The sequence below is a fragment of the Monodelphis domestica genome, chromosome 3 (genome assembly GCF_027887165.1).
Source record: "Monodelphis domestica isolate mMonDom1 chromosome 3, mMonDom1.pri, whole genome shotgun sequence".
Classification (NCBI taxonomy): Eukaryota; Metazoa; Chordata; class Mammalia; order Didelphimorphia; family Didelphidae; genus Monodelphis; species Monodelphis domestica.
Window position 1 is genome coordinate 437,265,940 of NC_077229.1, and position 21,947 is coordinate 437,287,886.

General features: G+C 38.4%; 1 protein-coding gene across 6 annotated transcripts in view; it reads right to left on the reverse strand.

Moving 5' to 3' along the window:
* Positions 1–21,947, reverse strand: part of PDZD2 (PDZ domain containing 2) — a 514,756-nt gene that overhangs the window by 32,792 nt on the left and 460,017 nt on the right. For all 6 annotated transcript variants that reach the window (XM_007487505.3, XM_007487504.3, XM_056824531.1 and 3 more), the window contains 8 exons: positions 21,380–21,453; positions 20,772–20,997; positions 19,096–19,213; positions 17,625–17,757; positions 11,433–11,514; positions 9,393–9,496; positions 5,872–6,040; positions 3,445–4,259 (listed from right to left, as the gene is read on the reverse strand). In XM_007487505.3, the coding sequence (XP_007487567.1) occupies positions 3,445–4,259; positions 5,872–6,040; positions 9,393–9,496; positions 11,433–11,514; positions 17,625–17,757; positions 19,096–19,213; positions 20,772–20,997; positions 21,380–21,453 (1,721 nt within the window). The remainder of the gene's footprint in view (positions 1–3,444; positions 4,260–5,871; positions 6,041–9,392; positions 9,497–11,432; positions 11,515–17,624; positions 17,758–19,095; positions 19,214–20,771; positions 20,998–21,379; positions 21,454–21,947) is intronic.

Consider the following 21,947-nt stretch of genomic DNA (forward strand, 5'->3'; position numbering starts at 1 on the left):
CCCTTCCTCCATTCCAGCTAAGAGCTAAGGATACAAAAGGAGGCAAAGGACAGTTCCTGCCTTCAGCAAGCCCACAATCTAATGAGGGGAATAACAAGCAAATACAAATCTACCAAAAGGCTACATATATGATAAATAAGAAATAAGGGAGGGAAGGCACTAGAGTCAAGAGGGGTGGAGAAACAGGCTTCCTATTGAAGATAAGACTTTAGACAAGCATGAGAAATTGAGTTACAAAGAAATTTGGAAAGATGTTAATGAAACAATGAAGAGCCAGAAAAGTAGAACCACAAGAATGCGGTATAAATTATTGTAGATGATATGGAGCAAAAGAGATTAAGAAAAGATAGAATAGTGACTGAAACTTATTATAATTCTTTATGCCTTAAAATTCATTCATTTGAATATAAATAGCTACCAAGAAATTTTAATTGTTACTTGGTATTGATGGTCCACAGTTATTTCTTTTTTTCTTTTTTAAACCCTTACGTTCTTCTCTTAGTATCAATTCTAGGACAAGGAGCAAGAATTAGACAATGGGGGTTAAGTGTCTTGCACAGGGTCACACAGCTAGGACATGTCTAATATCATCCTTGTACTATCAACTCCAGGCTTGGTGATCTAGCCATTGTGCTACCTAGCTGCCCGTGCCATATCTTCTTAAAAACAAATTTTAATTGATGTTTTTGTTTTTCTTCACCTACATTTCACATTCTCTCTCCCCATTCTTCCATCTCCCAGAAAGCCATGTTATTTTTAACTAACATCAACTTTTTTTTTTTAAGGGAGACAGGAGAGGCCACAAAAAAATTCATTCCCAATTAGTTGAAGCATTTAAGAGCAGGAAGAGTTTGGATAAATGAAATCTACAGGAGTTCTTCAGTTTACTCTTAACTGGTCTCGAGAGGAAAGGCAGTTTGAGTGTTTAACAAACTTTACTTTACTCAATAGCTGCCATTATTTCCATCTCTCCACAGTACCACCCCAACTTCCTAATGAAAACTCCTACTAGCAGAGTGGCCAACTGTGAATTTTGTTCTTCCCATTTTTTTCTGGTTGACATTCTGTGTGATCATGTGTCCAGAAGGAGGCAGCAAAAGAGAGAGAATACAGAAATCCAGAAAGGAATGAGTTATTTTAGAACTAACCTTCCTCATTAAAATTCAGACATAAAATCTTAGACTTGGAAGGAAACCTAGATGTTATGTACAGCACATTCCTTGCCTTTTCTGCCCTTTCCCCACCTTTCTTTTTTCAAATTAGGAATTTGAGCGTCTGGGTTCACAAGATGATATGATTATTTATTTAGAGCTGGAAGAGACTGTAGAAAGCATCAGGAACAATCTCTCATTTTAAAAATGAGGAAATTGAGGCAAAAAGAAGTTGAAAGACTTGCTCAGGATCTCAAAGTCAATAAGTGTTAAAGGCAGGATTTGATCCCATGTTTTCTTGGGTCCCCAAGGCCAGCACTCTACTCAGACTACTAAGAATACTTTCCATTGCCCTCATGGCCTCTTTAAACTCATTGTTATTACTGCTTAAAAAATAACTCGACAAAATACTGAAGTATCTTTCCAGGGAAGATTTTTACCCAGGGTAAAGCTTAATTGCTTTTCCTTTTGTGGATGTGGCAAAGTTTTAAATAAAAGCATTAGCAGTGTAACCCATTTCCAAGGGAAGAAAACTTTTTACTTTTAGTCATCTAAGATTTTTAGCAGCAATTTAAAAAAAATTAAAGTTCTCATATTAGCGATCTCCTATCATAAAAACTTGACCTTTGAAAAGAAATAAATTTAATATAAGTTGAGAAGTATCAGAGCACCAGCAGGATTATTCACATGTTTGTAAGCAGTTGCAGTAATAGCTTTGGGTTAACAGGAATATCCTTACGTAGCCTCAAGAAAATGACCCAACTCTGTGACATAAATGTTGCTTAAAAAACAAACTTTAAGAAGTCACAGAAGACTGACCTTTTAAGACAGCTGAAGATAAATGGGAAGGGGGGAGGGTTGTTCTTGTTGTTGTTGTTGTTGCTTTTTGAAAAAGAAAACTTTGAAGGTAAAACCTTGCCTCATAATATGGTGCATGTTTTTGTACAAGATGATCTCTCTCACATACTTTCCCATTGTAGGATTCTGTGATTCTATTGGAAGTGTGTGTAGAAGGCATATGTGTGTGTGTGTGTGTGTGTGTGTGTGTGTGTGTGTGTGTATGTGTTTATATGTGGAAGATACCTGGTATGTTGATTCCCATATTTGTATATACAACTACAAATATGTATATTTGTACATCCTCTTACAAATGACCACAGATCTCCTTGTCCAAAGGGAGAAACAATTCAGGTTGGACAGCAAAGAATATGGATTTCATTTAACTTTTTCCTATGCTTTCCAGAGAAGAGATTTTAAAATATGTTTTAATAATTTGGGGTACTTAAATGGCTATTTTTAACCAGCTCCATTTGAATAGCACTCCATAGTTTTCAAAGCACTTTTAAATCCAAGATCTCATTTGATTCAAGAATCCAGTGAAGTAAGAGAAGTATTGGGACTGCTATTCTACAGATGAAGAAACTAAAGTCCAAAGGGACTCTGCCCAAGGCACATGAGCAGCAAGGTCAGAACTCAGAGTCAGGGTCATGGTAAAATGGAATCAAGTTCTCCCTTCTTTGATTGTGGCATCCCCTGCCTGAGACCTGTCGTCTGGCAGAGGCAGGGACATTGGAGGGTTCTAGACCAGGGGTAACCAAAATGGGATATTTATGCCATTAAATTGACTTGAATCCCTGGGGTTGGAAGGTACCTTTCCCTTGGAAAGTTCTAGGCTGGAGAACATAGTCATTATTTTGCGAATATCCATATCACCACCTGGTCTTGGTTATAGCCATTCATAAAGAGAAGTGTTTCAGTTTGTTTGTCCCATTCTCCTATCCTACCCCAGTCCACAACCTTGGGCTATCCACAGGAGGGTATAGGAACCTAGAGCAAATACCAAAGGATATGGCAGCACAGAAAAATCTCAGTGTGTGCTTCTACCCACATTGATTATATTCCTTCTGAAATAAAAAGGAACGTGTAGATGAAAACCAAGAATATATTTAAAAATTTTCTATTTTCCTAATAGTTGACATTTCTTCTCCAAGTGAAAATGACCACTTGGTGCAGCCTTGAAGGGAAGGGAGAAGACACAGAGGGGCAGTTTGAGAAGAGGGGGTGGCTGAGCTGCCACTTTACTCTGATGATAGGGCCAATGAATGAGAAATTAGAAGTGACTTGCTAATATGTTTAAGATAATTTTGCACCAGGAGGTAGATTCCCCTCTCTCCTCCGGTCCCTAGTTCCTAGATACATTACAGGGGTTTCTTAGCATAGGTGGGATATTTCTCTGATTCAAGTGACTTCTCTCATTACATTCAAAACAAAAACAAAAGAAAGAAAAAGTTACCCTCTCGGCAGCTCCACCAGATCTTAAACCTCTTATCACCACTTTTAAAGGAGTAGCCTGGATTTCCAAGTCCAGTCCAAAGGATTCATCTTCCAAACGAATTAAATTAATGGTTTCCAAGATGATGGGCCTAGAGTTGTCCTCTGTCACAGCTCTTTTGCTTTGTGGGCTTATCCGGGCCACTGGCTTTTGACCAGAACCAGGATCCTCATTCTTCTGTTTGGGAGAACCAGGGCACTCAATGCTCATCAGGCTTTTGACTCTGGTAATAGCTTTGTGTTCTAATTTTGGTGACTTCTTGGATTCAGCTTGTTCCTTCAGGCCCAAGGTTCCTGGGCTAGCCTCTGAGGCTGGATAGTCAAAAAGCATTCCTGGAAGGAAAGGTGAGTCTATGCTTTGCTCAGAAGCCTTGTCCTCCACCTCCCCTACTGAGCTGCCCAAAGGAGAAGTTTCCAAAGTAGCGTCAGTATTCCCAAGGTGGTGTACTTCCAGGCTATTGACATCAGTTACCATAGAAGAATTTGCATTGATGACCCTGGAATCCTCCTCAGCCTGTGGTAGAGTAGAGCCTGGGAGGGTCCTGGAAAACAGAACGTTGTCCCCGTCTCTCACAAACTCTTCCTCATCACTGGCATCATCAGCATCAAAGCAGCCAATTCTTCTCTGTCTGAGGAGTGGGCTTCGGGCAGACTGTGGGCTTCCTGGAAGGCTGGTTTGCCTGGTAGCTTCCAAATGCTTATGGAAAGGTCCTGAAGCTTTCTTGCTTCCAGATGCTACAAAACTGTTGGCCCTAGATTTTCCTGATTCTTTGGGAGCTGGGAAAGAATGAAATCAGAGGAAACTTTAGTCTTCCTTCTAGAATGGGTTTATGCCATCAACATCATCATTTGGTATTTCTGTATGCCTATACTCAGAGGTAACACTAATTAGAAATCCCATTAGCCCTTCCATGGGCCTCTTGATGGAAGTCTTCTAAAAATAATAATTACAGTGGATAATGTGTAAAGTAGAAGGAGTAATGAACTTGGAGTAATAACAGTCTCCAAGGTAGAAACTTAATTTTTGTTACTACTTCTGTGACCTGAAGCAAATGACTTAAATCATTTGCAAAACAAGAGCTCAATTCAATGGCTTCTAAGTTTTTTTCTGACTCTAAATCTAGAATCCTAGGAACTAATATTTATATAGCATTTTAAAATGTGAAGTATCTTTCATAATACTCAAGCCTCACAAGAACTTTGTTAGCTGGATCCCAGGCTTATTATTTCCCTTATTTTACAGAAGAAAAAACTGAGGGACCAGAAGCTGAATGACTTGCCAATTGACACAGAATTAATAAGTATATTCTTGCCTTCCTCTCAAAATAGTCTCATTCTTTACCCAGCCTGAGGATGTTCCAGGTAATTTCAACTTCTCTCTCTTCTGGACAGTGAGAGCCCATATACTACATCCTCTGTGATGTTTAATACATTGTGGGCACAAAATAGAATTACTATGGGGGGAAATTCTTTTAATGGGGCAAGTTGTTCCTTCATTCACCTGCCCTAGCTTGATATGATAGAACTTCAAGTATCCTTGAATGATAAGAAAAATGAAAAGATTGTTATAATAGATGAGATTATTGATCCCATCCATTTATGGCACAAATAAATGGCTGGCCATCTTCATCATCATCATTATTAGTGGTGATAGTAGTACCACCAAAAGGAATTCTTATTAAGAAATTCTTATTAACAATAATGGAAAAAATTGTTAAAAATGCTATTTCCAACCATATCCATTTATTGTGCAAATGGGTGGCAGACCATGAATAATAATGATAATAGTAATTGCTCACATTTATACAACACTTTAGGGCACCTGGTAGCAGTGCCAGGCCTGGTGTCAGGAAGATTTGATTCAAATCTGGCCTCCGACATTTACCATGTGTTCTTGGGGAAATCACTTAGCCCTGTTTGCCTCAGTTTCCTCATCTGTAAAATGAGCTAGAGAAGGAATTGGCAGAGCACTCCAGTATCTTTGCCCTAATGGAGTAATAAAGAGCTAGCTATGACTGAGTAACAAAATACAGTACTTTTAAGTTTTGCAAAGTGCATAACATTTATTATCTCATTTGATCATCACCCTGGCATAGGTGCTTTTATCCACATTTCACAGATAATAAAACCAAGGCTTATAGAGTTTTGGTGACTTGTTAGTAGCAACTAATACTAAATTCCCTATTTATCTGTAGTAGAAATATATAACATCTTTTTCAGACTATTTTTTCCTGTTCTACCATCATCAGAATCTGAGCTAATGAATGATGAGTAACCATTTCCCCATCAGTTTACTCCCAGAGTTAGGTCCTCTTGTACCAGAAAATATGTAAGAACAATAAAATGTGAGGACAAAGGTTTCTGGGCAGTCATGGGGCCTCCAGCTTACCTATGCTGCTGGGAGGAAGTGCCCCATCATCGAGAGAGTTGCTCCCCCTCCTCTGATGCATATGTTCTTCATCTCCAGAGCTGGCGACCACAGAGTCTGCATAGGACAAGGGGCTCAGGACATCTTGTGAAAAATATTGTGAGAGTTCTGATTCAGAACTGAGGGAGCCCTGTGGAGGGAAGAAAATGTTAGATGGCTAGGGATGGTGAGGGAGGGAGAGTAAGGTTTATTTATACAGCAATAGAACACATGCAGATCCTTTGGTACGTTGAGTGCTCCAAAGTAATTATTTTTACTCTTTCCTGGAATTGCATTATTCTAATCTAAATTTTCCCAGTCATTTGAGATAGCTGAGACAATAAACAACTACATCAGTATACTTTAGGATTATTGTTTTTTAAAAATCAATAAATAAAGCATAGTTACAATTGCCAGCCAAGGATTTGAGGGTCGTTTTTCTTCTGGGTCAGCAGAGGCTCAAAAGTTATTTTCTCTTTCAGTCATTAAAAAAGAGAATTACTACAGATAGCCTTTACTTTCTAGATTTCACCATCCAAATGCCATCATTCTTCAGAGCATGTCAACATTCTTTAGACTCACAGGGGGGAAATTTCTCAGAAAGTAACTGAAGATTCAACCCAAAAATTTAGCAGAAAACAGGAGAATTCAAATGCCCATTAATCAATCTAGTTAGCCTTCAGAGATGAGTTTGGGAGAAAATCCCCAGCCCTACTTGCACATTTCCCTAAGAAGTTATCAAGCACTAGTCCTTCTATCAAGCACTAGTAGAAGGACTAGTCTGGTCCTTCTACTCTTCTAAAAGCCCAAGCCCTTAGGCCACTTGATACAAAAGCAATGGCATTTAAAATTAATAATAAAATTATTGCCCCTGCAATCTGGTAGTATCAGAAGTAGATTCCCTTTTAAACATGGAAGATGTTATTTAGCTCACTTTCCCCCAAACTCTCACTCTAACCACCACTTTATCCTTCTTTCCAGGGTCATGGTCTAAGTCCCACAATCCTGCTTTTTCAGCCCTAGTCTTTGGGCTATTTTCATAATGTGTCTTCAAACTCTTTTCCTGGAGGAACCTTCGTGGTTCTGCCAGTCGGGGACAGACTTAAAAGAGGGCATTCCAGTAACACAAAACAACAACCCTCTCATGCTTCTGCTAGCTAGCGGTGTGGGTCAGCCTATCAACATGGCTTATTTGGTAAATTTCAAAATAATCCTACTAGGTATTCTCTGTTTATACCCCAACTGTTAATTTCTCTATGATTTCCCTAAAGAGATAGTTAATATGAAAAAACACTCCCTTTCATCTTGCTTGTCAAACTAACTGTACAAAAGTCCTACTCTGGTGCCTCACTATGGGTTCTTGAAGGTTATACCAACAGAACCCAATTTCTGGCAGGTTCCACCATAAAGAAATATTCCAAGGATAATTGAGATGAAACACTGAATCAGTGCTCTGAGGACCTCCTTACCTAACTATTTAGACATTCTCCAAATCAACAAAAGAAAGAGTTTGGTCATGAATTATTCAGCAACAGCCACCCATTGCTAAAGACCAAGTGAGACCAAGGAAAATACCAAACAGTTCTCAGTCCTGTGATGTCCCCTTCCACATCTGTGGAAGTAATGATGGGAAAGCATTGGAAAAGGGAGCAGAAGAGGCTGAGAACTGAATTCTCGGTATTCTAACTATGAGATCCTTGTCCAGCATATAAAGGGAGGAAATTAAATCCTCTTTAATCTTGATGTTACTCACTACAAATAAGATGAGAAGGAAGCTTCTTCTGACCTCCATCCTCCAGTTCAAGGGCCTTCCCTCTGCTGATTATTTCCAGTTTCTCCTATATATAGCATGTTTGCATGTCTGTCTGTCTGTATGTCTTGCATGTAGTTGTCTCTTCCAATAGACCGTGAACTCCTCTAGAGGAGGAACTTTCTTTTGCCTTTCTGTGTATCCCATTTTTCTAGCAGTGCCTGGCACATAACAGGCATTTAATAAATGTTCAGTGACTGACATAAAAGATTAAAAAAGGGGGCAGCTGGGTGGCTCAGTGGATTGAGAGACAGGCCTAGAGACAGGAGGTCCTGGGTTCAAATCTGGCCTCAGACACTTCTTAGCTGTGTGACCCTGAGTAAGTCACTTTACCCCCATTGCCTAGCCCTTACTGCTCTTCTGCCTTGGAACCAATATATAGTATTGATTCCAAGGTGGAAGGTAAAAATTATTATAAAAACCTTTTTTTAAAAGATTAAAAAATATATAGGATCAGAAAAGGAGATGGGCCAGTCACAAAGGGAGAGCAAGGGAAAATCAATGCACATTTTATACGTTGTGAGGTTAATTTATATGGTGTTCAGTGTCCTAGAGGAAAGCACCTAGAGCCTTGTGTAGATGTCAGTGAAGGATCTGTGGAACAGCATAGACAGGCATAAAATATGAAAAAGAAAGGACAGAGTTTCATCTGTCCAAGCAAAAGGCATACTTACATCCATGAGATCAAAGATCCATTAAAGAGATGATTTAACATTCATATTAATGTATGGTTCTATCTAAAAGTACCAAATAGGAAAGCTCCTGGAGCTCACAGACTCAGATTTGAAAGTAATCTGATCAGTCAAGTCTAACCTATATATGAAGCTAGAATTCCCTCAACAATATCCCTGACAAGTGGTCATTCAGTTTTTATTTGAAGGCCTTAAGAGATGGGGAACTTTACCATCCAGGGCAATTCTCTGTAGTTTTAGATAGCTCTGTGTTTGGTTTTCCCTCACCAGGAATTGAAATCTATGTAATCTCTCCCTTCTCTCCCCCTACCACTTTATTCCTAGTTCTCCAAGGGCTGAGGAAAAGAAAGCCAATCCCTTTCCTGAAAGGCAACTCTTCAAACATGTAAGAAAATGATCATATGACCTATAAGTCTTCTTTTCTCCAGGATAAACATTCCCACGGTTCCTTTGATGGATCTTCTAATAGCATGCTTATAAATTCTCTCATCATCCTGATGTCATCTTTTGTATGGGGTTCCAGTTTGTCAATGTCCTTCCTAAAGACATGGTGCCCAGAACTAGGTATGATAACTAGTAAATGTAACCAAGCCAAATAGAATAGAATTATAAGTTCTCTCCTTGATGCAGGCTAGGATGACAGCATGCTTTTGGCTGCCCCATCCACATTGACTCATATTGAGATTTCAGTCCATTAAATCTTGAGGACCTTTTCACATGACATGCCCCGGAGCCAACATCTCCCCTATCCTGTACCGGTCTAGTTAGATTTTTCTGAAGACAAGTGCAAGACATTACATTTACTTCTACTTGATCTCATTAGACCTAATAATCCCTATAGCCTGTCAAGATCTTTTTGAATTCTGATTCTCTCAGCTAACATGTGCTTTCCTCGCAGATTTATGTCATCTATAAGTCATGTAAGCATTCCATCTCTGTTGTCATCCCTCCAAGCCCCCTGGCAGAACTGCCAGATGCTGATTTGGCCCAAACCCCTTTACCCGACTTGCTGGCTCCAGGAAGCGTTTCATGGTCCAGCTGAGTGAGGCAGCGCCTTCTCCCTGTCTTGCCTTCGATGTAAGTGAGGGACTCTTCAAGGGAGTACCTGTGCAGACAATAAGCAACCAGGCCATCAAAAACAACTTAGGCAGACCACCCTAGGGAGCTCATGACCTAACCTACAGCTGGCAGGCATATGACTGCAAGGGATAAGTTCCTCTCCCTGCAGAACTCCCAATGATATGTAATATGCAGAGGCATGTCTCTCTATGCAATCTGTGTGGAATGCCCACCCCACCCATCTTGTTCTATTCAATGGGACCAATCGCTATCCTTCAGGACCCAGTTCAAATGCAACCTTCTTTATAAAGCCTTCCCTGGTTACCCCAGCTAGAAATGGCCAATCTGTCCCAACTCCCATAGCATTTTGTTAGTAATATGGCGCTTATAGTATAACTTATAGTGCAGTTATGGATGTAAATATGTTCCTTTTTTCTTTTCAATAGCTCTTTATTGACATCTTTTCTTTCTATATCGCCTAGATTTCCCCTTTAGCCCTGCCCCTCCCATGGAAGAAAAAAAAGAGAAAATTATATCAACAAAGTTGATCAATATGGCAAAAAAAAAAACCTTGACCTCATATGCAATATTCCATACCCTTGGAGCCTCCCTCCAAACTGGGTAAAGGAGCTGTGGGTGGGCCATTTCTGAATACATTTCTGTTATCCCTTATTATTCTGCAAACTCCTTGAGGATGTGAAACATGTTTTATGCTTTTTGTTTCCTCCTTCCTCCAGCATCCAATACTATGTTTTGCAATGCAGTAGCTCAATAGATATTGGCTGCTGACTGCATAAATACCACCTGAACAGACCATGAAAACTAGGAAGCTCCACAAATTGGCCATCTCTTCACTTTGGGATTAACCAACAGGGAAGAACCCAGGTTTCAAACTAAGACCCTGGGGGATATGCTGTGTACAGCACCCAAATCCTAGGCAGCACGATGATCCAAATTCTTTATAAAGGCTGAAGTACAAATGTGAAGATTGTGACGCATGGTACTAAGGCAGGTTTGAAAAATATATTGGGCTGATCAGTGCTGTGCCTTTATTTTTATTATTATTTTATTACTATTATTATTTTTAAAACCCTTACCTTCTGCCTTTATTATCAATTCTGAGACAAGAGCAGCAGGGACTAGGTAATCAGGGTTAAGTGACTTGTGCAGGGTTAAATAGCTAGGAACTATCTGAGGTCAGATTTGAACCTAGATCCTCTTGACTTCAGGCTTGGCATTCTATCCCCACTGTGCTCCCTAACTGCAACCCCCCCCCACCTCATGTCTCTATTTTTAATAAATTAATTCTGGTTATAGATGACCTGGGTTTTGTATAGCATCTAAAAGATTCTGCGTCTCTTCTTTTCCTAACCTATACCATTTCTTAAGCACTGCTTTCTTATCAACAAAATGTCTGACTCTGAAATCTTGTAGGTATATAGGCTGCAAAATACTTTATTTTAAAACTCAATGTTGGGTTTCACATTCCTTTTTTAAGCTATATCCTCAATCTCGATCCCTTAATTTGTAAAGTGGAGACCATGGAAATTAGCTGTCATGGCTCACTGGGATTTAAAAGTACCAATAAATATAAAGCATTTCTATGCCTATAGATGGAGAAGTACATTATAAGCAGTGAAGAATAAATCATTTCCATATCAGTTTATTTTTACCTATCCCGCTTTGAATGTATCATGCACAAAATGCCTAAAAGACTCATTTATGGAAAATTTTCCTGAGAATAGATACTAGAAGCTCTTTATGTGATTACTTCTTCTAAGAAATGGAAATATATCAGCCATCACTTCAAAACTCACAAGTGGCTGTCCAAGAGAATAACCTTCTCCTTGCAAAAGTTACTTTTGCTAGCCCTGGGAATTGCAAGGATGCCAATAGCCCAGTCATGAGTTCTGACTATTCCACAAGGGAAATGATCAGCAATGGAGCCCTGAATGTTAGAGGTAAATGTGCAGCAGCCATACCTAAAGCTTGGGAGGAACTAGTCTCTTTGCTTTCCCGGTGAGTGGAGCGAGATATTGCTTCATCCATCTCTTGTTCAGAAACCTGAAGTAGAGGAGAAAGCAGAAATTAGGGTGGTTTGGGTTTTTGTTTTCATTCAACACAAGATGCCAAGCCCAGAGAATGAGCAATAGAAATGTAGGAAAAGCAAACCCATGGCAAAGTTAAACCTCATGATCATTCTTCATTTTAATTACTTAGTGACACAATAGAAGGACAATGATAAAGATAGATGATAAAAAAAAATCCCTGCTTTGGGATCCTAAGAACCCAGGATGGACAATTCCTCTCTTGCTGATCTGCCCCTGTATGAACTTGATATCTGACTCCAATTGTTAAGATCTACCTTCAATAGCCATCTCATTATCTTACCTGCTCTAACATGGGGGCTTAGGATGACTCATGCCCTGGCTTTAGTTCTTATCCTAAGGAATTGATTTCAGGAGACTCTGGCTAGACCCAAATCTTTCTTTGTTATGAGCACTTTGTCCGAGATGGCTTGGTAACCTTCATTTTTGTCTTTTCTGGACTCCGGACTTACTGCCTGCTCTTTCCTCCTTTGGATCTTCCATTGATCTTGGTTGGCTCTTCTGGTCCTTGTGACCCTTCCCTCTAAGAATCTTCCCCTACTACCATACACAGTCTCATTCAATCCCATCTGTGAACATGACCATGTTCCCTGGAAAGCCTCTAATATTGGACATCAATTTCCCACTCAGAATGAACTCTTTGCCTAAACCAAAATGACATCATAGGACCTGAAATGCTCTGTTATTTGTGGATCATCACTAATTTAGGAAACTTATATTGTCATAATAGGATTGAAAAGCATGTATTGACATATATATACATATATATGTATATTACTTATATATGTGTAGGTGTATATATTATATTTATTTTATGTGTGTGTGTATATAGTGAGGGGGCAAGGGGAAGAGAAGGGGGGAGATGAAATGAGATGGAAAGCATCTGTTTCTTCATTTTACCAATAAGGAAACTAAGACCCATAAGGTTGAGTCACTATCCCAGAGTCACAGAAATAGTTAAGTGGCAGACACAGGATCCAAACTCCATTGTGGCTTGGCTCTGGAGCAGAGGGCTTAGGTTCAAATGCTATCTCTGAAGCTTCATACTTGCATGGCCCTGGGCTCAATCACTCACCTTCCTTAGGCTTCAGCTTTCTCATCTGCAGAATGAGGAGGCTGGACCAGTTGGCCTCAGAGATCCCCTCCACCTCTAGTATGATGCCACCATTTCTTATTTCCAATTCTAGCCCTCTTGCTATGGGAACATACTTTCTTTCAGTTGCTTAAATGGAAGGATGGTCTATAATAGAGCATGTCAGTCAGAATTTTTCTGTATGCTCATATTTTAATCTGTTTTGCTAAATGCTACCCCAGAAGTCACAACATACCAACATGAACTTCTTTTCCCAACCTTCTATTTAAGAAGCTGATGATGACAGCTGAATATCCCAACTCCAAACTTCCACTCTCCCATAGCAATTATCTGCAGAGCTATGGAGGGCTCCTCAGTAGCACTGGATCGAGGATCAGAAAGTCAGGGGCTCTAACCTTGCCTGTGACATTTACTGTGTGACCCTAGGCATATCAGTTTTCTTCTTTAAGCCATGTTTTTTCTACCTATAAAATGAGAATCGCCTATAGTACTGACCTCACAGGATTTTTTTGTATGTAAAGAGCTTTCAAAACTTAGAGTGCCATATAAATCTCTTATTATTGTTATTATTTGTTGACAAAGGACAAAATTTCAGATCTGGCACACCTTAGTGACCATCTAGTCTAACCTATAACCCCCAAAAGAATTCCCTCTACAAGATACCCCTATCACCACCACCAAAGTGGTTTAAAAGTCTCCAGTGAGAGGAAATCCACTTTCTATTGAAAGTTTGTAATCCATTCCATGTAGGGTCAACTTTAAGTCTTGGAAAGTTTTCCTTTATGCTCAATCTAAATTTCCTTTTTGATACTTCTACTCCATGTTTTTTCATTCTTTTGCTCTCTGGGGTCAAGCAGAATAAGTCTGAACTGTTTTTATAGCTAATAGGTCTTCAAATATTTGAAGGCAGTTATGTCTAAACATCCCTCCATTACTTCAGTTGATGATCATATGGCAAGACCTCAAGGTCATTCATCATCTTATCATTTCCAATGAGATTCTTTGAGATCAAGGAGTATTTTTTCCTGCTTTTGACTCTTCAGCACATAAATGCTTAATCAATACTTGCTCACTGGTTGATTCTGGCTGCTCTCCTCTGGATACCCTACTGCTTCCCTTTGTCCTTAAAGTATGCCCAGACATGAACTTTTATTTAACTGCGGAAAATATAGTGGTATACAACTAGTTCCTTATTTCTTGAATCTATGTCTCTTTTAATACAAACTGAGGTAATTTATTTTTAGTAGACTAATTTTTAGTGGGTTCCAATTTGGGGCAATTTTTCCCCATGCTTATCTTGATTATTTACATACTTCAATATTCAGTACTTGAACTATTAGAACATTCTCAGGAAGTGATTTTGGAATACAAAAGCAGAGAAGGCATTGTTTTGCCTTAATTTGGCTCTTTCAAGTACCCAAATACTATATGTAGAAATAAAAGAAATATTTTGGAGAAAAAGCCAGATGTGAGCTTTAATTTTTAAGTATCTTGATTTAAATACAACTAGAGAAGACATTTGAGCACCAATGAAAAAAGTATAATTACATCTTGACTTTCACATCCAACATTCTTATTCAAATTCATAGAAACATACTTGTGAAAGTATTTTTTAAATATCTTCCCCAAATATATAGTCCTTAGTGAAGGCAAAGTCTAATTTTAAATCAAAGCCAGGAAAAATATCAGCCTTAGAAACACTGGCTGGTTTTTGCCTTGATTTGGTTTTACCATGATTCCAGACTTTCAACATTTTGCAAGTTTAAGAGTTATTTCTTTGACATGAAAAAATAAAAAATAATAATCCTGTTGACTTTTTTAAACATGTGAAATATTTCTTGTAGAGTTCTAACCCACACACACTGTGAGACCCACCCATTTGCCCTTCATTCCAGCAAACACAATTTAGACATACTGTCCACTTCATTTCACATGAGATAGAAGTAGCTAGAGACAGGTCTAATACCTCAGCTACTCTGGCTTCAGATAATTTGACTAATCCCAGAATGCAACTCAGCAACCATTATGAGTAACAGAAGAAAAGAAAATCACTGTGGTATTTGACTTGGAAAAACATAAAAAGTACTGAGACACACATGTTCAGTAACAGAATGTACTATTGTCCTGAAAGCTAGGGCAACATGAAAATATATCAAAGGGAAAAAATGGAACTTTGACCATAACAAGAATCCTGGATAGCATTACAGCTAAGAGCATCATATTAACCTCCCAGGCAGATGAAGCCCATGAAAAGAATTCACTTTCCTGAGATATACTCTGACTTTTCCTGAAATATCCCTACCACTTGTATGAAGGTATCTCAGCACCACCTACCATGAGAAATTGTCCTGTTGGGACTAAGAATCTGAACTAGCATGCTGTTAGTGGGCCACAGTCCTTTAGCAGTTTCACAATTCTTCCAAACTCCGCTGTGAAGCTCTGACTAAAGATTTGCTAAGTTTCACAATTGTCATGCTTCAACACTTTCCTGGAAAGGGCTATTATAGTCCAACCTGTATTAAATTGCTGCTGGCCACAAACCACCAGAACTTTAATTTTTGCTGAAGAGTAGAATAATTGAATCATATCTTCTTGGTCAGGATTAGCTCGGTGGCACAGCGGATAGAGTGCTGGACTGGAATCGGGAAGACCTGAGAGCAAATCTAGTCTCAGACATTTACTAGCTGTGTGATCCTGGGCAAATCACACTGCAACAAGTGAACAACAAAAAAATGGGTGAATTAAGATATAAGACATTACCTATGTGCTTAAACAAGTCATCTCATTCTATTTACCCATTTCTCCACCTGTAAAATGAACTGGAGAAGGAAATACCAAACTGTTCTAGTGTCTTTGTCAACCCCAACTGCCTGGCCCTTGCCCTTCTTGTCTTAGAATCAATACTAGTGGTTGTTGGTTTTTTTAAGTCTGTGGAGGAGAATGTGAAACTAACTTATATGTTTCATGATCTTTAGAATTTTAATACCATATTATGATGCTTATCTACATCCAGTAATGCCTCTCCATTGGTTAGCAATAAGAATTTTAAAAATCAACCACAAAATTTCTTCAATCGTACAGGGCAAGAAGTTGCTCCACACTATTGTACTATAAAACTTCACTAGGATTGCTTTTTAAATGCTCTTCAAAACAAGTTTCACTACATGATTTATCTGAAAGAACCAGTTTTATTTATTGTATTCATAGTTTAGAGGAAGAAAGACCCACAATAAAAGGGATTTGAAGTCCAATGTTTAATAGCTAATAAAACCAAACCTTGGGGGGGAGGGGGCGCGGAAACACACCTCAAAAGAGAAACTGATCATTTCCTGGATCCAAACTCTTAAGTCCCCCAACACAAACTAAAGTTCTCCCTCAGAGAAGGAAACCTCTTCTCCTCAAACTCAAAGAGATTTCTCTCTCTGATAGGGGTATTTTATGAACTTAGCCCTACAGTGCTAGAGCAATGCTCAGACAAAAAGAAAAATAATGCTCAGTAGTTCACGCTTTCAAGTTTATCACTTAAGTCTGGGAGTCAAGACAAAATTAAATTCCAAACAGTGACCACAAAATCTTATGAAAAAAGTACTTTAGTTATAGCCCTTGTTGCACTGACTATTTATTTATTCTCCCAGCACAGAATCGTTGCTTGGCATCAAAAAGTCAGCACTGGTGATAAAAAAAATTAGGAAGGGAAAGACCTATTTGTACAAAAATATTTACAGCAGCTCTTTTTGTGGTGGCAAAGAATTGGAAATTGACATGAAGTTGGCTGCACAAGTTGTGATATAGGATTGTGATGGAATACTATTGTGCTACATGAAATAATGAACAGAATGATTTCAGAAAAACCTGGAAATTCCTATATGACCTAATGCAAAGTGAAGTGAGCTGACCAAAACAACACTGTATGACGATCAGCTGTGAATTACCAAGCTCTTCTCAGTAACACAATGATCCAAAATTTGTTATTAGATGTGACTGGAAAAATATTTTTTTAAAGTTGCCACTAATTTGTTCATAAAAAAATGCTATTAGAGATAGAGATTGGACCTGTGAGTTCACTGCTGCAGGGAAATTTTTGTGAGGAAACTTCTACCAAAGCAAGTCTTTATGAGTCTTAGAATTGCCTAGAGTTGCCCAAGATTAGGTGACTTGCTCAAGGTTGTGGAGCCAGCATGTATCACAAGGAGGCTTTAAACTTAGGTCTTACCAGATTGAAGGCAGATCCTCTATCTACTATACTATACACTATACTATGTAATAGCTACAAAAATAACAAGATAATAATCATAATACTTCTAGCTAGAGTCTGAAAGGTTATTTAACCTTTCAGAAAATGTTTTTATTTATTGCTATGCATAATTTAATATATTTGGTTAAGTGAAAAACCTGGCCAATTCTTGAAGCTACATGAAGACATGGCTATTTCCAAAAATGATGGCAATATTTCTATAACTATTTGTGACACTGTCAAATCATCATGTGCTTAAAAAAAAAGGTTGGATGACCAAAAATCTTCCCTACTTCTCTTCTACCAAATGTAATATTGATGAGGCCAACATCTAGTTCATTATATCCACATGGTCCAGTTTGGACTGTTCTGTCCTGCTGTCTCAAAATGAACAAGTCCCAGTCAGTTCTGTCTGATTTACACATCTGGTGTCTGGGTAGTTTTGTCAACTTTAGAAATTCTTTCTGTTGCCCTCCACTTTTACAAGTAGCAGTTGGGTTTAGGATTATGACAGTGTTTTCCCATACTTTTCTGTGAAGTAAGGTAATTCTTCCATTTACATAAAAGATTCAGCATAACTCTGTTGGTCATAATGGGGCCCTTGCAAGTTCATTGCAGGTAGAGGGACCAGGATCAAGTGATCAATGCTCCTCATAAGTACACCCAAATATATGCCCTTTGGTTGGGAAATCCACAAAACATCCTCTTGAAACCCCAGGAGTAGCATTCTATACTTCACCTTCGGGTTTGGGTGCCGACTAATGATGAGGCTAACTGGTCCTGGGCCACACTCACTCAGAATGGCATAGGCTTCACTTAATGCAGCGTGGCGGAGACTGACAGAATCTGCTTCTAATATTTGGTCACCACGGCTGAGGAGGAAAACATAATCAATATTTAAGTTAGTACTTGGCTTCTTAAAAGAGATTTCTTGGTGGAAGGGAGGATATTTTCTAATTATCACTTCCTCTTGCAATTGGACATTGCTGCAACACATATAGCTCAGAAAAATGAAACCACACATTGGGAATGTTGGAAAATCTATGTCTTATTTAACACCTAATGTCCATCAATTTTCTGCCGAGAGACAAGAGGCATGCTTCAGAAATATGTCCAAAGACAAATTTCTCACCAAAACCTTAAGTTGAACAATGGCATCCTTTCCTCCATGGGCACTAATACCATAGCATATCATTTATAAAGTCAACCCAATACAAATTAGATTGGAAGCTGGCACAGGGGAATTACTATCCATCTGGACATTTTCAGAAAGAAACATAAACACAATAATTCTCACCATTGGTTTCTTCATTCCTACCATCTTGAAACGATTAATGCATTATAATTCATAGTAAAAAAGCTCAAAAGAGTCTGCTAAAATTTTTTCAAAATCATTTCAAATGAACTAATGAGAAATTTGGGATAAGTTCCTTATTTCCCCCTTTAAATTAGAAAATAGAAAGTCAGTTTTATGAAACAAAGACTCTTTTATATAAAGATTCATATATGTTCACTTGGTGGGCTCCAGGAAACATTCAAAAAAGGATCATCATCTTGGGATATCATTAAAGAAAATAGATAATACTAGTAATCAAGGAAAAAAATCTGCTAATGTGCTTTTGGACAAGTTGTTGATTCTTCTTTTTTATGTGGAAATTCAGAAGAAAAATTAGCTAATAATATGCTACAAGGGATTAGTAGAAATCCAAAAGGTAGAAGCAGGTAAGAATATTCCAATAATTCTCAACCTACCATAGGTTACCTAGAGCTAAGAGGAATACAACATGGCTATCAAGGCATGAAGAACCCTAAGCAGTGTACCTTCTTGCAGTATTTGCCAGCTTGTTATGAAGAGTGCGGCATAACTCTGCCCCAGGTACCATTAACAAATCTCCAAGTGGCACAATCAAACAAATTGGGATGAGGACAGCCAAGCATAAGATGATGTTGTCTGAATGCTTCATAATTGATATCACTTGGCTCAACATTTTCTTCAGTCAGAGTATAAGAAGAGTTATACGTGGGGACACACATACATACAAACAACCACTACACTATAATGAAAATGATTCTACAAGCTATGAATTAAATCCATTTCATTACATCTACATTTCTAAATGACTTAGCATTGCCCTAATGTATGAAAGTCATGTTTCTAAGGATTTCTGGAACTGACTTATTGGTCCCATGCTAACAAGCTCACACCTTACCTTAATCTACTGTCCATCTTGGCTACTGATCCTGGGGCAAGGCTATGAATATAGATGCCCGGAGAACTATTTTCCAAAGTGAGACAGCAGGCACCAATGCCTAATCCCACTCCTGGCTCTGTAAAAAGCAGAATATAAATGAAATAAATAGGAAAAAAACACAACAGAAAACAACTTTATCCCTTTTGAATGAAACCACATCACATGCCTACCTAGGCTCAAGGAGCAAATTTCCCCTTTCTCCAATAACTTCTCATTTTGTGGCTGGAATCAGAGTATGAACCAGTACAAACTTAGCCCTTTATCAGCCCTTAGCCCTTTCCCAAAAAACTGAGAGAAAGAAATATCTGTTCTATTAATTAGGAGCCACTGTAGAATTGGAGGCCAAATGTCTATTGTTTTCTTAAATGACCCAACATTGGCTTACTCAGGAATTGATTACTGAAGCTCCTCAATTCTCTCTCTCCTTTATTCAATTTTTGACCTTCTGTTATTATGTATTCCTCCAAAAGTACTTCTACCAAGGGTCAGCAGAAGACAGAAACAGACATGAGAATGAATGAACTCAGGGATTGTCTGTGGCCATTCAGTTGGTAACCATGTAGTTTCAGGAATAACTGACTGATAACTGTAATCATCTTGAATTCTTGTACTTTTGAGCCTGGATGTTCTTATCTCATCTAGGCTACAGGGGCAATGGTAATTCATGGGCCTGATCCCATTGCCCACATCACCAGAGTTCTGACCTGCTCCGTTCTGAGTTAGTTTGCTCCTTCATTAAGCAGCCTCCACTCTCAGAGGCTCACAATAAATGGTACCAGATTTAGTTCTTACAATACATTGGTTTTTAGTTCTATTGTAATTCAAAACTCCTGAGCTCAAACAAGCCACCAGTCTTCCCTCACCTCCATAGCAGGGAGTATAGGCACATGCCATGGAGCCTGGCTGAACTAATTTAAAAAAAACAAAACTATTTCTAAAATCCTCTCTCTAGCTTCAGAATTAGAGTATATAATTGTTGTAATTTTATACTGAATTTGTAACAGTGGTCCACCCAAGTGGCTGGTGAAAGCTTGGGCTAGTTTTCTAGCAAGGACACACTCCTCTTGTGATGAAGTAATGAGGGAGGAGTTGAGGTTTTCAAATACAACTTCTCTTTTGAAATATCCACCAATGAGAACTGTCAGGTGAATCAGAAAAAGGGCACAATATCCTTTATAAGCAAGAGGCAAGACTCACTTTGCACTCTTTATCACTTAGGAGGCCAGTGCAGGAGCCATTCTTTGTTAGCAGATACATGTATTGTTTATTAACAATGTTATTCCAGGAGAAATAGCCTCACATTCTTTATTGGATAAAAATTCGGATGCTACTTAGTATATTCTTCAATGTCTGATAAAATGTATTTTATCTGAGATATGAATCATTAGGATTCTTTGCATTACTATAATGCCTTTAAGCACCACTTAGAATTCCAGTGTCTATTGAGAGGGTGCCATGGGGCTCCAGCGGCAGATTAATTGTTTCACTAGGCAAGGAAAAGGAACTTTCACATGACAGTTCAATTTGTCAGCTGAAATTCAGAAGAAAATGAAGAGAGAAGTAGATGAGAAAAGCTTTATAGGTAAATATTTTTTATAAGAGAACAGGACTTATTGGGGAGCACATCGCATCACCTTTGTTGAGTGTGACTTCCATGACAATCCTATCTTTGGGTCCTGGGCCTTTACGACCAAGGGAAGAAGAGTCTCCTTCATCTGAGCCAGGTGCAGGAGTTCCTCCACTGGTATTAGAGTTTGGGGAACTGGATCGGCTCATTAGTGTGGGTGTTGGACATGGAGTGAGGCTGGGACTTCTTAATCTTGTGCGTACTGTAAGGGTCACAACACCTTTCTTGAGTTGCTATGGAAAAAAGAACATTGACTGAGCCGGAATTCAAAATATACTTGTATCAAAAGGGGGAAACAATACCATCAAAATGGAAAAAAAAAGAAATATTAAGTTGTTTTAAAAAAAACATCAACAAAATATTTTTAATTCACAGAAGAAAACAGTACAAAAGAGAAGTTTTGTTTTTATCATATTAAAGTATATGCAACATATGTGTTCATGTGCATATAAATTCTTAGAAACAAACTATATAATAAAGATAATTTCTTATTCAAGCTTCTGATGTTCTTTAATGAAATATATCTTTTTATTGATGACTGTTAAATTCATAATAAAAAAGAAACAATTATCAATTAAAAAATACATCAATAGGTCTCTGCTATAATTCTGTTACCTTAAAGGTATGAATGGCTTCTTGGTGGGTCAGTCCCTGTAGGGATTCTCCATTCACTTCAAGGATTTCATCCCCTAATAAACCAAAGCAAGACCAAGTTAACATTCAACTAAAGCTTAAAGGAATACTTGATTTATTGTCATAGACTGACTTTTATTGTTCCAATCCATTTGCATCAGCCTCAGCTCCTAGAATATAGTGATAAAACAGATCAATTAATGATAAGGAGGGTTTTTCATTAGCATTTATAGACCTTAATCTTTGATGAAAATAAACTATTAAAAACATCACCTATTTTATTCAACAAGTGTTCATTAACTCTCTGCTATGGACCTGCATCAGGTGTTGAGTATAAACTGACTAAAACCAAAACAGTCCCTTCTCTCACATAGCTCACATTCTACTCAAATGCAAGGTCTAGGTTTTATTTTCCAGCCAAATTCTCAGTTTGGCAGTAAATATCCTATTTCCAGGAATCAATGTGATGACACCTGAGGCCATCATTTCATTTCTACCTGACAACTTAAGCCACTAGCACTAAAGATTGCCACATGGCATTTGCCAGGCT